This window comes from Marmota monax, unplaced genomic scaffold (genome assembly GCF_021218885.2).
Source record: "Marmota monax isolate L192 unplaced genomic scaffold, Marmota_monax_Labrador192_F-V1.1 WCK01_AAM20220418_F8-fsc00055, whole genome shotgun sequence".
Taxonomy (NCBI): Eukaryota; Metazoa; Chordata; class Mammalia; order Rodentia; family Sciuridae; genus Marmota; species Marmota monax.
The window spans coordinates 3,279,394-3,293,868 of record NW_026695205.1 but is presented as its reverse complement, the minus strand read 5'-3'; the positions used below and the strand labels follow the sequence as shown (position 1 = coordinate 3,293,868).

General features: G+C 42.4%; 1 protein-coding gene across 1 annotated transcript in view; it reads left to right on the top strand.

Annotated features, from left to right (window-relative positions):
• Positions 1 to 14,475, top strand: part of Pappa2 (pappalysin 2) — a 251,429-nt gene that overhangs the window by 192,206 nt on the left and 44,748 nt on the right. Inside the window, exons 18-20 of the mRNA XM_046430234.2 lie at positions 7,070 to 7,238; positions 8,594 to 8,729; positions 10,369 to 10,478. Coding sequence (XP_046286190.1) covers positions 7,070 to 7,238; positions 8,594 to 8,729; positions 10,369 to 10,478 — 415 coding nt within the window. The remainder of the gene's footprint in view (positions 1 to 7,069; positions 7,239 to 8,593; positions 8,730 to 10,368; positions 10,479 to 14,475) is intronic.

Here is a 14,475-nt window from a genome sequence, read left to right as displayed (position 1 = left end):
TGGTTCAGCCTGGGGCACAGGGTGTTACTGCACCCGCCAACCTGGAGACGAAGATTTAGCAGCAGAAAGTCCAAAGATAAAAGCAAGGAGTGGGATGAAGAACCGATAGTCCCCACTTACAGGAGGTAACTCGCTCTTCACTCTGATGGACAGCTGTATATTACATACAGAAGAGTTTGGAATGGGACCTTTTGGGTTTTTTTTTTTCCCTTGAGTAAAAGTGAAAAGGAAGGCTAGAACCAGTGTGTTGGACTGGGTGGCCTGGCTGATGCTACTTCTTGCCTAGTGGAAAGGGCTGGGGCAGAAAGTGTAGACCACTCTGAGCAGCCTGGGCTAGTCAGGTCTGGGGTCTGCCTGCTGCTCTTTTAGGATACTGGTGGCTGGAGAAACCAGGCCTGCGATTTGCTAAGAGGAACACTGGCGTGGGGCTTGGAAGTGCTGGTGGTTCTCTTTGGGGTGGGTTAGAGGACTATGCCTTCTAAAATGGTCTAGATCAGTTTGTCTCAAACTGCGACCTGCCTAGGAATCACTTAGGGCCTTAAAATACAGATTCTGATTGAGACACCCTGGGACGAGTCCTGAAATTTCTTTCTATCCAGCTCCCAGATGACTGTAGCACTGCCACACTGCACAGCCGCTCTGAGTGCTAACTGTCCAGTCCATCTGCTGAGCAAAGAGGTTCTTTACTTTCAGTTCAGAAACTGGCCATGTGTCAAGCCAAACACTTAACCAGTTAACACTTCCATTGCTTTTTTTTTAAAAAAATAAATGGTGAAAGTTTAATGTTTTGATATTATTTTCTGGTACAATTTATATGCAGAAACATTTTTTGGATAATACTTCCATTTCTTAATCTGTGTAATAGGAATAATGCCATTGGCTTCTCTCCCTTTCATCTCTCTTTGAGGGTAGGGCAACTGCACAAATGCACTAAGGGGAGGTAAGGTATGTGCAGCTCCATTTCTAGGGACACCACAGCTTTCATCCTGGGATATCAGACTCATTGTGGGGTTTCATCCTGGGATATCAGACTCATTGTGTGGCTGTGATATCAGACTCATTGTGGCACACTGACTATTTCCATAACCCCAGGAAAGTTATTTTAATTATCTGCACCTTGCTTACTTCACCTATGAAATAAAGTATATTGAACCAAAACTTATCAGTACCTATTATATCCCAAGCATTGTTCTGGACACTGAAGATCTTTAAATAAGGTCACCAAGCTTATATTTCTGTAACAGGAGACTGGCAAGAGATGAGAAAAGCCAAAAGCAAAACAATTATAGATTATACATTCTATGGAAGGAACAACGATGCTTTGACTTAAAAAGCAGTTATAAGTATAAAATAAGGATGCTCTGGGGGTGGTGAAAATTATTCTTGATAGAAAGAAAGAGAAGGAGCTAGTCAGGAGAATAACAAAAAGAAAAGGATCACAAGCAGAGAGAGTAGCACTCAAGTCCCATGGAAGGAAAAATCTTGGGTTGTATTTGGAATTCTAAATCCTGAGTGTGTGAAGTGCATTAAAGAAAGTGAATATGGCATGGAATGGGGACAGAGTGAGGTCATACCATGCAGGGCTCACAGACTAACATGAAAAGTTCAGATTTTTATTTTTCTTGCAAGCAGAAGCCACTGAAATGTTCTACACAAGGAAATGACACAATCTAATACATTTCTTTATTTTGATGAAAATTCCCTCCAGTTGGTACTTGCTGACTAGATGGAAAGAGAGCCAGAGGACAAGTGTGCTGTCCAGGTGGAAAGTGAGAGATGGTAGCTCATGGTGACTTATGTGACTGTGGAAATGTGGAGGTATTGGGACAAATTCCAGAGATATTTGGGAGGTAACAGTGACTGGACAAATTGATGGATTACATTAGATCAGACGGGACTCAGGAAAAGTAAGATTGAGAGAAAGGATGAAATCGGGATGTCACCTAAGTTTCAATTTTGAGTGACAAGATAAGTAGTGGTGTCATTGACTAAGCTGGGATGAAGGAAGAGGAGCATATGTAGAGAGAAGGGAACCGAGCACTCAGATGATAGTAGTCCCTATAACACAGGGTGGGCTTGAGATAAAATTATTTGATATACATTCTTCTATACAATGACTCTCTGAAGTGCTCAATATTTTTTTCTGTTGTTGTTATTATTCATGAAGGACTGCCCATTGGAGACACCAGATGCCCTTGATTGGCAAAGACATAATTCTCTTGGACTCAACCAATCATCTGTTTCTCTAATGGAAAATAAATATTTCTTTTGAAAACTCTTTAGTGGTGATAAAAGAATGGGGTAGACACATGTGTGCTTCTAAGCAACATCAATCAAACTTGCAGCCAAGTTTTGATTACAAGATCTTTTTTTCTGGCAATGAGGTAAAAAGTAGAAAAAGCACAGCTGGATTTTCAGCACTAGGTGGATACCACAAGTTCTGGAAATTGGAAAAAGCACCTTCTAACTTGGAAATAGTGGTGATTTGTCTGGAGAAGTTAGAGGGAAAATAAATGCAAGCCTTACCCTAACCCGAACTCCTCATGCTACCAGTGGCAGAATGAGTAAGAAGTCAGAGAGTGAGGCTGCCCAGCTAGCAACCCTGCCCAAAGGCTGGACTTAGCAAAAACCAAACAGGGTAGTGACTGACTTGCTGGGTGACTGATTTGAATCTCTGTTTTTCTCACTTGGGGCATATTTTCACTAGCATGGGAAGGAGTAGATGGTTTACCAACCTGACTGCATATAAAAAAAACTGAGGCAGGGGATTTGGTTCAATAGGCTTGGCAATCTACGTTTTTAAATAGCACCTATGGGATTCTGATGGGGCTGGTTAAGAAATTTCACTTGGAAACCATTGGTCTAAAGGTTGAGGTATTTTTGCTACAACTTGAAACTTTGAAATCTATTTTTGATTTTGCTGGTGACTTGCTGGCTAGGTGATATTGGGGGGCTCACCTACTTGGTTACCAATGTGCAGTTTCCTGCCCTTAAAATGAGATATTTTAGCTTCCCTTGTTTCACTGGGATTAAGAATGGGTTACCCAAGAGATACTTGGAGTGAGCTTTCAGAAAAGTCTTGGGATCTCTGTCCTGGTAAGGGCCTGTCTTGCATTGGCCTTGTACACAAACCAAAATCTTCAAGATGCAAAGTCATTCACTATATACCTTTAAAGAAACTCTTGGCTCCTGACTTATACATATGATCTAAGGGATTGGGCCACTGTGAATGAACACGGTTTCTTCACTAATGATCTTAAAACTGGTCAGAGACCAGTTTTCAACATCACCAAATTGGAAGAAACACGAAGGCAGCTGTAGCATTGTTGGAGATCTAAATAGGGCCATGGTTGCATCCTGGTCAGTTGGGGCTGCTATGGCAGAATACCATGGAGTAGGTTGTTTAAACAATGAGCATTGATTTCTTACAGGTCTAGAGACTGAAAAGGCCAGGATCAAGGTGCTGGCGGACCCCTTATTTGAGAGCACTTTTTCTAATTCGCAATGTCCATCTTCTTCTGTGCCCTCTCAGGACAGAGTGCAGAAGGCAAACTCTTGTGTCTCTTCTAGGAGAACTAGTCCCATCTTCGTGCCCCCCCCCCCCAAGGACTCTCTTCCTAGTACCATCATCTTTGGTTTGAATTTTACCACATGAGTTGGGGAGTTTGGGGAGGGGCACAAACACTTGGTCCGAAGCTCTGAGTAGCTAAACAGTATCAATAGTGCGATTTGGACTTCAGTCTCCTTCAGCAGCCGCAGAAGGAAATCAAACCTCCTGAAACTGGGAACCATCTAAGACACTCTGATTTCCTGATATGGTCAAAATGGCCAGAATAAGCCCTGGCACTCATGCACCAAGCTCCATATCATGAGTCTCAAGACTGAGACCGTAAGAATCAGCAGGTGGGCATCAAGCAGAATGAAACAGCCCTTGCTACTGGACCTTGAGGAACCAATTAGATGCCTTGGAAGAAGACTGAGGATAGGACCTACAGAGCACCCTTCAAGTGGAGAGAGGTAGAGGCTGTTGGAGAGATGTTGGTACAAGACCATCCTCTTCACAAGGGGGTTAGAAACTATGAGGAAGGAGACTCCATGAAATTGAGGGGGCATAGGAACAACTGTGGAAAGGAAACTGGATCCGTAAGGAAACTGGATCTTCTAAGGAATCAGAACACTCCTCTCAGCTTCTTCTCATTCCCTCCCAGAATTCTGCCCCTTCTCTGGCCCAGAGACCCCGGGGTGAATTGTGGTGCTTCTCTTTCTACCATGTAAGAGTCTCCCTCCCAGTCTTGCCAGTGGTTTCAGCACAGGGCCTGTCACATGGTCTGGGTATCACCCAAAACACCCAAACTCACTCTTCCCCATCCAAACTTGATCTGTCTGCCCTCACCCCTGAGGTTATTAAACTGGCAAGGAAATATATAAAATTGGCATTCTTGAATGGTTCCTCACTCTGGGCAAGGAAAAGAAGGACTATTTCCATGGTTGAAGTGTTCCAACCAATTCAGAGAAAAATATCACATGAAGTAAAAATATTATCATCCTGGCCAAGCAAGGGTTTTCCTTTATAACCATGCTGACATGCAGGGATCTTACAGCCTCGCCTCTCCCCTGGTGATAGCGGGACTGCCTGCTCTCTCCAGCTGGGGGATGTCAGTTCAGCAGAGGTAGGGGAAGGATGTCATCTGGGGGAGGTGGTAGAAAGGAGAGAGTCCCTGGGAGGGTTTAAACTATAGTGTGAAGGAAGAGTTAATATCCAGTTTAAGAGAGGGACAGAGGGAACCTTAATACAGTGAAAAGAATTGCAAACCCCTCACTGAAAATAGATTTGAGAAGACATTTTAAAATGACACCTTCCTTGAGAGAAAGAAGCCATTTTTAAAGAATACATAGTGTTCTGTTTCATTTGTATAGCACTCAGGAGCAAGCAAACCTAATCCATGCTGTGGAAGCATATTGCAGAATACTGTGTGCTGTGGGTGTTGGGGGGGTGCTACAAGGGAGAATTCTGAGGGGCTGAAAATGTTCTGTATCTTGACCTGAGCCATGGTTACCCACCTGTATTCACATGTAAAAATTCCTCAATCTGTATACTAAGATGGGGGTGTTTTTCTATATGTCATTTATCATTCAAATTTTTTAAATGAATCTTCTTTTGCCACATGTATGGATATAGCCTTGGGACAAAGAATATCTGGAAGGTTCAACAGAATGGGGATGCTATTAATAACCACAGCAAACCATAGAGCAAGGTGGGAATGGCCCCATCCTGACACAGCGAGGGACCTTGGGCTTCATCAGCTGACAGACCTAGGTCCACATCCTGCCTTAAGGTTTTACACTGGGTCTTTGAGTAACCTTTGTTTCTCTCAGTCTCAGTTGTCTTCTCTAAAATATGGGTAATAACATGTACCTTTAAGTATTCTTTGGGGGATTCAAATAAGTAATGTTCATAGATCTTTTCCCAAACATGTGAAATACAGATGAAAATGCTATGTGTTATTAACAGTAGATACATGTTGACATGGACTACAGTGCTTAAGAACCCCAGTCATAAATCATATATATAAACTAAAATATTCCTGAAAACAAGGGGAAGGCTTTAAATAACTAGTGATAAATAAAATACTCCACTTATTTCTAAGTAAATACTATTAAAATATCCAACTTTTAAAATATTTCATTATTAAAATTATTTGAAATCAAATGCATTCTGTGATATGTGATCTTGAAAAAGGAACTTAACATCCCTCTATGTGTTTCTGTCTATAAAATGGGTATTAGAAACACCATTTTATCTGAAGTGTTTTGATGATTCAGTTTATGTGATGTGTCTTACAATGGGTCTGATGCTGTTAATTTCGGTTCAATGATCAATTTCACTAATATTTATTTAAAGTCAAATACAAGCCAGATATTATTTTAGTTCCCAAGAATAAAAACAAGAATAAGACACAGCTTCTGCCCTCTGGAAGCCTCTAATTTAATGGGAAAGACTGGCAAGTGGACATTCATAAGCCCATATTGGTGTGAGAGACGGGCACACGGGGGACAGCTGACAGGTATAAGTTACAAGCATGCATGGAGGGTGCGCATATTTAAATTTAAAATGATACTAAAAACTAGCACTTTAAGGCTACCATGTGGTTGAGAAATACAATGGCCACAGGGTTATTTATATTTTAGGATCACAAGCTTATCTATAACCAGTAGTGTTCTGAATTGGGTGGATATGTTAAAACAGGAAAACTAGAAAGCACCTCCAAACTGCAGTGAGTCAGAAGCAAAGTGGAACAGAATTTGTGGTGATGAGAACCCTGATTCTTTGGATTCCCATCTACCTTCGACACTGTCTGGTTGGAGGCCATGTCTGTGCGTGGGAAGGAGAGGAAAGAGGGAGAAGGAGGGGTGCTTCCTCCAGGACTGCATTGAGTTGTATCTGTTTGGGGGAATCTGATGAAAGGTTCAGCCCCTTTCCAAGGAAAACTGGACTTGAAAGCAATCAGAGTAGCTGCAGTAATGTTGGGAGGTTAGTCCTTCCAAAGGCAAGGTGGGGTCTCTTCTAAAACCATATTCATCTTGCTGCACCTTCTCTCCTCTCTGAAGAGATAAATATTTTAGCAACTTCAGCAATTAGGTCACCATTCCAGCACTGATGATCCCCACTTCATGTCTGATTCGTCCCCTGAAAGTGTATGTGATAACCTCTTCTGTATCCCACATTTCCTGGCATTCCCCATGGTACTTAGATGTGAGACTTCTCCACATGAACATCTCAAAGAAACCCCAGCTATAGGCAATCTAGATGCTGCACTAGTTACCCAACTTCCGTGAGAGTAATACATCTAGTGTCACTCTGCAGCACCTACTCCCACTGCTACTCCATGAATGTCACTATTTTTAGCCTTGTGACTTTGAGACTGGACTGGCGTGGTGGGACATTTGGCTGGCCAGGACCATGTGATCCTGCCTGTTTGCTAAAGCTTGGCTCATATTGCTGAGGATCCAGTTTTCCCACGACTCCTTGAGGGATTCTTATAGGCTGTTTTTTTTCATGTCTCTTCAGCAAGTTCCTGAAGATACAGTGCCTGGAAAGTGGACTTTGGGAGCAAGCCAGCTGTACCCCGGTAGTGTGTGAGCCTCCTGCTCCTGTTTTTGAAGGCATGTACGAATGCAGTGATGGCTTCAACCTGGACAGCCAGTGTGTGCTCAACTGTAACCAGGAAAGTGCGAAGGTAATGAAGGCTCCTTGAACTTAGTTTTGAATGAGGCTATAATCTGATCTTGATGACCATGACAAAAATGTTGAGCAGAAATTATCCCAACAAAGATTCTTCTATCCCAGAAAGGACCAACAGACAGGGCCTTACTAATTGAGATTACAAACAAGGGTGTTGATATTATTCACAAGGGGATAGAAGGTACCATGTTTTTGGAACATTCTTTTCCAAGTTCAGAACTTCCTCTGGAATAAGAAGAAAAACCTGATGAGTAAGGCACCAGGGGACATTCCAAACAGTTCTGGGATCCTCATTTGGTAATGCAGGCTCATCTCATGCATGGCCACTGACATAACTTGGCTAGGAATGCTAGCTTATATGTTTTTTAGCAGAACAGAGTCCTGAACAGAAACACAAATTCCTCGGCAAAGCTCAAAGTGTTGTTTGACTATTATCCTCCCTAGGATTTTGGCACAAGAGGTCTCAAATGAAAACCACAGTCTTATCGTGGTTGTGTGACTAAAATCAATTTTGTCTTAGAATCTTTTCAAGCACCACACACATCCATGAGACAGGAAGTCGAGCAGACTTCCTAGGCAAAGATCAATGGCTTGGCTCCTTTGGCACATGTCTTTAAGTTGGTGTCCAGCACTCCAAGGTAAGCACTGCAGAACAGATGTGCAATGAATAGGCCACAAATGAAGACTCCGAGAAATCCAACACATCTGTGTGCATGGACTGGGTATGGAGCCAAGGAGGCAGCCAGAGAAAGGAGAGTTATCTACATTTCTTATTTTCTTGGGTTTGTTAGTTAGTGCTCCTCTCTCTGTTCTAGGTAGGGCATTCTTTGTGACTACTGGGGGTGTGAAGCTGAGGGCTCCACAGCCAGTACATGCACAGAGGAAAGGAAGACAGCAAAGGCAACTGTGATGTCTTCATTCTAGTAGATAGGCCAAAGCACACCTCCAGGGAAATCGTGAATTACAGTCACTGGATGATGCTCGTCTTGAAGGAAATGTGACATTTGCCACAACCAGCATTTATGTGATAGTAGGGATAATCAGTGTCAAAAACCCTACTTGGGAAAATTCCCCAAAGTATCTCAGAATACATGGGCTACAATCAAGAGCTCATCGTATCCTGATATCCAAAGGGGAAAACATTGTTGGTAAATTTCATTAGTGGCAAAATTGTCTATGACTCCTTCACATGATTTGTATTCACTGCTTTCAACATACTTCTTTGTCTCAATAGCATCTCTTAGTCCAGGTTCTAGAAGTTGAAGGACATCATCATTTAATCAGACCCCTTTCCCCGATTCTGAATGAAGTAAACGGTAATAAAGATGCTCTTTGCCTTTGGTGTCCTAGCTCCCCATCCTCTGTACCAAAGAGGGACTGTGGACCCAGGAGTTCAAGTTGTGTGAGAACCTGCAAGGGGAATGCCCACCACCCCCCTCAGAGCTGAATTTCGTGGAGTACAAGTGTGAAAAGGGATACGGGATTGGTAAGGATGGGAAGGGAGCTGGAGGGTGTTCCCAAGTCATCATCTTATTGGGCCTGGCAGGAGCAGACGCCCTGTTCCCCTGAGTAGTGGATGGAAATGCAAACTGACTGTTAACTGCTTCTTGGGTTTGTTAGTTAGTGCTCCTAACTAACAAAATTCACGGCAAATTTGTTCCTTTTACTCTTCCACTTGTGTATAACATTGGTATAGCCACCAAGATGGTCATGTTACCCATTCTGCTGCAGGGCTGAAAGTGGATGGATTCATGGCAGGATTTGTAATTCCAAGAGGAAAGAAGGGTGGCCACATCCACATATGTGCTGGACTCCTATATATGGAGAGTTCGTGAAGGAGATTATTTGTGATTGTAGTTGCCTGGCTTGCTCATCATTCTACCTCAATGGGGATTAGGCTCCAGAGCCTGTGGGCAACTTCTTATTCAAGTACTTGCAATTAAGGGTCTTAGAGGCCAGAGCTCACTTATAGTAATGTTGACCCAACTTTGTCCTGAATGGCCCTAAATATCATAAAAGAGAGTCATGTTTGATATGTAACCTTGTAAGATCACTCCTAAATTCTAAATTGCAAAAAGTAATTCTGTAGGGCAAATGAAAGGGCATTTTAACCTGTGTAATGCCAATAAAGATCATTTGAGTTCATCAGAAACCTCATTAGTTTCTGAAAGGGCTCTTTACCATTTCAAGGCGCTGTTGGCACTGTGGCATCTGTGGTCAGGCCTGAAGTACAGGAAGCTTGACATGCCTCTTGAGTAGAGTCTTCATGAGCAGACTCATCTTCAAAGCTTCTGATTTCTGCATTAAGATATCACATACTCACTCCAAAGTCCTAAGAAGTGATGTGATTTGTTATTACCATAACATTAACTTAAAAACAGAAACATGGAGCTGGAAAGAAACTTAGAGATCATCAGACCTATCTATGAGGAATCAGAAACCCTGAATGTGTTTCCTTGAATAGAATTTTAGGAGCTACTCGGACCCCACATGCAAGGGAATACAGAAAGATTTTCCTTTGAGAGACCAGCACATGACCAAAATCTCTGCTTCTGATTTTTCCTTGCTTCCTCCTTTAATCACACAGGGTTCCTGGCTGCCAATTTCATGATCTTCAGTGTAGCAACTGACAGGATATTCCCTGGAGTAATTTCATAATTTCTGGGTCATGTTTTTTCCCAGCTAATCAAGTTCTCCAATGGTAGATTCTGCAGTTGTTAATTTACCAGGAGACCATACAGCAGGAACGATAGCAAACATACTTCAAGGCATCGGATAATCAAGATTGAGTTTGGCCAGCTAAAATCCTGGAGTGCGAACTTGGATATCTGCTGGGCCAGGAATCAAGCCTTAATTTCTGGGCCATGGAGAAATTCAGAATCCTAGAAGAGAGGGCACATTGGTCCAAGCAGAGAAGGGTCACTTGGTGCAAGGAGAGTTACCTTATGACCATGGCTGTTGACAGTGAGTGTGGATGAGTATCAGGCCTGTCTGTAGTGACTATAATATGCAGACCCACCATGGAGAAAGCAGTTGCTCCTAGAAAATCAAAGCTGCTGATTGCAAGATGAAAGAGACCGAGATCAGGAAGTTGAAGTCTTTGTTGTCAATTTGTGTTCCTACAGGTGCAGTTTGCACCCCGTCATGCGTAATCCCCCCCAGCGATCCTGTGACGCTGCCGGAGAACATCACTGCTGACACTCTGGAGTACTGGATGGAGCCTGTCAGAGTCCAGGTGAGAAAAGGGATGTTCTGATGTGTCCAAGACATGAGGTTGCTAAGTGGCCCTCAACTGACAGGATGCTCCCTGCGGGCACTTAGAGGTTTTCAAAGCAACCTTGAAGCAAACAACCATGTGGATCATTCACAGAGATAAGGATAAAGTGCCAAGTAGAAACAGGAACAAAGCTTGAGAAGAAAGTGGTCCGTCTAAAGGAAGGTTAAAGGATGAGAATCTACGAGAAAGAGATAGAAAAGGCTAAGCAAGCGTTAAGTGGGACGATCTTGTAAGCTCATCTGTTCTTCTTAGGATGGGAGGATAGGGATGTTAGAAACCTGGGAGTTTGGATGCTTCATGTATGGGACTGCTTTAGCATGACAGTGGTATTCCTATAGAATCACCAAAATATGCACTCCAGACGCATACGTTCCACTCCCAACTCCCCTTTTTGTTCTCAACTCCCCTTTTTTATCACTGGCTAGTTGGGCTTTATTGTTGGCAGAGATTTGAGTTAAACCAGAAGATCAGGGAAAACATTCTCTAAGTGTGATTTGGGATGAGAGGTGGAGAATAGCACAGCCCTATCATTTCTATTAGTCCTTTATTCAATAAAAGATTTTTAAGCCTCACTCTGTGCCATGGAACTGTGCTAGGTGCTAGGAGAAGAAGATGAAACATGGTAGTCTGTCTGTTTAGAGGACTTACAATCTGGCCTTGGAATCAGATGCTTATGATTGTGCCACATGGGGAATGGTTCCTTTGTGGACTTGCTATGGGAACACCAAGAGGAAGCAACCGACTCTTCTGCCCCAGAGCCAGGTGGAGTTGTGGAAGGATAAACTGCAGGAGGTTTCCCTCTGAGTCTTTAACATGATCCAGAGGAAATTTCTAGAGGGTAAAGAATAGTGAGAAGTTCCCTGTGGCTGAAACAAGGTATGTGTGATCGTGTCGGAGAGGGGAGATGGAGGGAAAGGATGAGATGAGGGAGAGATAGGCCGGCAAGGTCCTGCAGGGCTTCTGAGAACTTCTCCAGAGGAGAGGGAGCAAGCCACACGCCTGAGGGCAGTGTGCAGGCTGCTCGGGAGTGGAAAGGAAGGCCAGAGAAGCCCCTCGGCGGCTCCCCTCCCTGGCCTTCTAGACCTTGTCCACTCCCCACGTGTGCTTAGGTGTGGCTGAGCTGTGGTGGTTAGAGGCGTGGTGCCCTGGATAGAGCCACTCCTCACGTTCTGTGGTGCACAGGGGGTCTTGGCTCTCTCTTCTGGTCCACGAACCCTGTTTCCTATGACGAAGACTTCTCTGTTAACAGCCAGATGGGGAGAGGCTTGGACAGATGAGAGCTTTTCTTCCTTTGGGGATACAAACTGCTGCAGAAATCATTCCACTACTCTTTTACTGTCTACCCCACAAGACACAGATAGGAGCCATCCAAGGGTGGGCACAGGGTTAGTGTGGCCTGAATTCAAGTGTCCCAGAAAGTGCGGCTCCTTTACCTCTGCTTTGCAACTGAACATGCAGAAGAAGATGATTCATTTGTCTTCCTGAAAACAACAGAAATGCCAAGTATAGAGACTGCCATTTCTAAACTGTAAAACAATTTTCTCTATTTTACGAAAGCCTGCCTTGTCCACCTATCCTATAAGTGAGTTATTATCATAATTATTATTATTCTTTACTGTGATCCCATAGTATTTTGTTTGTGTTTGTATTCCTAGAGCTTTTTTTCAGTGCCTGGCACTATATAAGTGTCTTGTCAACATTGGTGGAATGAGCAAAGAAATTGTTGTGGTACCATTGTTTTTTCTACTTCAGAAGTAAATGTGTATTTTCTCTTCCAACTGAGTGCAGCTTCTTACTCACCAGCTTCTTACTCCTGTGTAATTATATCCTTGTCTAGTTTCCTACCCCAGGAAGAATATGTAGCATATTTATTTCTCTTCCAGCCAGTACATGAAACATTTTCATTTGTATTATTGCATTGGTGATGACTCTTGTCTACACTGTCAACTCTTGGTTTGACATTCATTGTCCATAGCATCAGAGAAACACTATAAGCCTTGAAATGAAAAATGTATTTGTTAAAAAATGAGTTTCTCAGGACTGGGTTGTGGTTCAGCAGTACAGTACTCACCTAGCATGGGTGTGGCACTAGGTACCATCCTTAGCACCACATAAAAATAAAATAAAATTATTGTGTCTAATTACAACTAAAACAAAATATGGTTTAAAAAACGAGTTTCTCTTTACAATCTCTGTTTTCTACGAACTGCATAGCCTCAGGCAGCTTGCTTTCCTGTTCTCAACATCCTTTCCTCAGTTGTAATTGGAGACACCTATTTCCTTGGGTTAGCATGAGTCAGGGAGAAGCGTATGGGTGGAATTTAATTGCTTAGTGTGTAACCGTCCTTCTGGATGGGTTTCCCTTCTTACCTGAGGCAGGTTGCTCCCCTCACTTATGCCGACCTCTTCTCACCTGTGATGATACTGCCCTGCTCTGTATGGTTTAGGGATACCCCTAAACCACATGGCTGGTCACAGTTTGCAATTTTGTGAGGGGCACAATTACTTCAGTGGGAACTCTTTAGATGCATGTCGTATTTCTGTGTGAAAACAAAGTGAAGTAAATGAGCTGTTTCCAACATTGTCAGGGGAAAAGTGAGGTAACTCAAAATCAACCTTTTCCATACCCTGTAAGAGTCCTGAAAACAACCAGAAGTTATAATTTCAAAGGCTTAAAATGTAATTAACATTTTATGTGTTCCTGAACCCCAAATAAATATCCCTTATGCCAAAATAAAATCAAATAATTAAAATTAGCAGTTAACAGAAATTGTCAGTGTGCTTACTGACACCTGTGCTTGCTCAGCTTTTGTGTAGATAACACAGTGAGGAGTCTTGCTCAAAGCTTGCAGGGATGCTCTGCCTTTAGGAAGTTGAAACTATCATTTAAAAAAATAAGGAAATGAAGTTAATAGAAGCAGTAAAAATGATGACAGTTGAAACTATCATTTAAAAAAATAAGGAAATGAAGTTAATAGAAGCAGTAAAAATGATGACAACACCATTGCCCTTATGTACCTCAGGTCTTCTAGGACCAGACTCTGAACAACTATGAATGATCTCATGGTCTCCTTTTGTGGCACTTAGTGGCACATGAGGGATGTTCAGGCTAACCCTGTATTCATAAACAGGAAGAAATGTTTCCTAAACCAAAGCAATTGTGTTAGCTTGAGTAAAATTTACTCAAACTGAGTAAAATCCTTGCAACTCAAATAGACTCATGTTGGAAATCACTCCATATTGTACTCAAAACTTACATTTTTGTGTCCTTAAGAATCGTTTGGGCAGTGTGTAAGAGTAATATAGCTTCCACCCTCCAGGAAGACTGGGACTGCCTTGGAATAGGGATCTTTAACAAGCATCCCAGGTAATTCCTCTGTAACACTTGGAGGAAACCTACTGTCACAAAATGAGATACTGGCAAAGTGAACAGCTTAAGGTGCAAGCACACCTATGTGGTGCGTGGTTCCTTTGTTTAGCAAGTGATCTTACCTATGTCACAAGCAAGTGATGCTTACCATCTGCCATATTTCAAATACTTCATATCTGGCAAGAGTACAGAGCATGGATTAAATCGCATCATTATCTTTATTCTACTTCCAATGACTTCATTCTTCGTAATAAAAAAAAAATTATCCCTCACATTTGGTTAACACTTTATTGTCTTCAAAGTTGTGTCTGTGTGGATGTCTGGATGTGTGTGTATGATTTCATTTGAATCTCATCACAAACCATTATCTAGGACAGGAGATTTTATTATCTTTATTTTATGTAAACATTAGGCAGATCCTTGAATGATGTGTCCAAGATTTGAGAGCTAGCAAGAAATGGAGAAAGAAATGTCATGAGCTTTTCTCACTCCTAGTTCAGTGTGATATCCCAATGGTGCCTGAATCCTAGAATTATATATATATATATATATATATAAAATTAAAGGAAGTATTTCTGAGAGCTT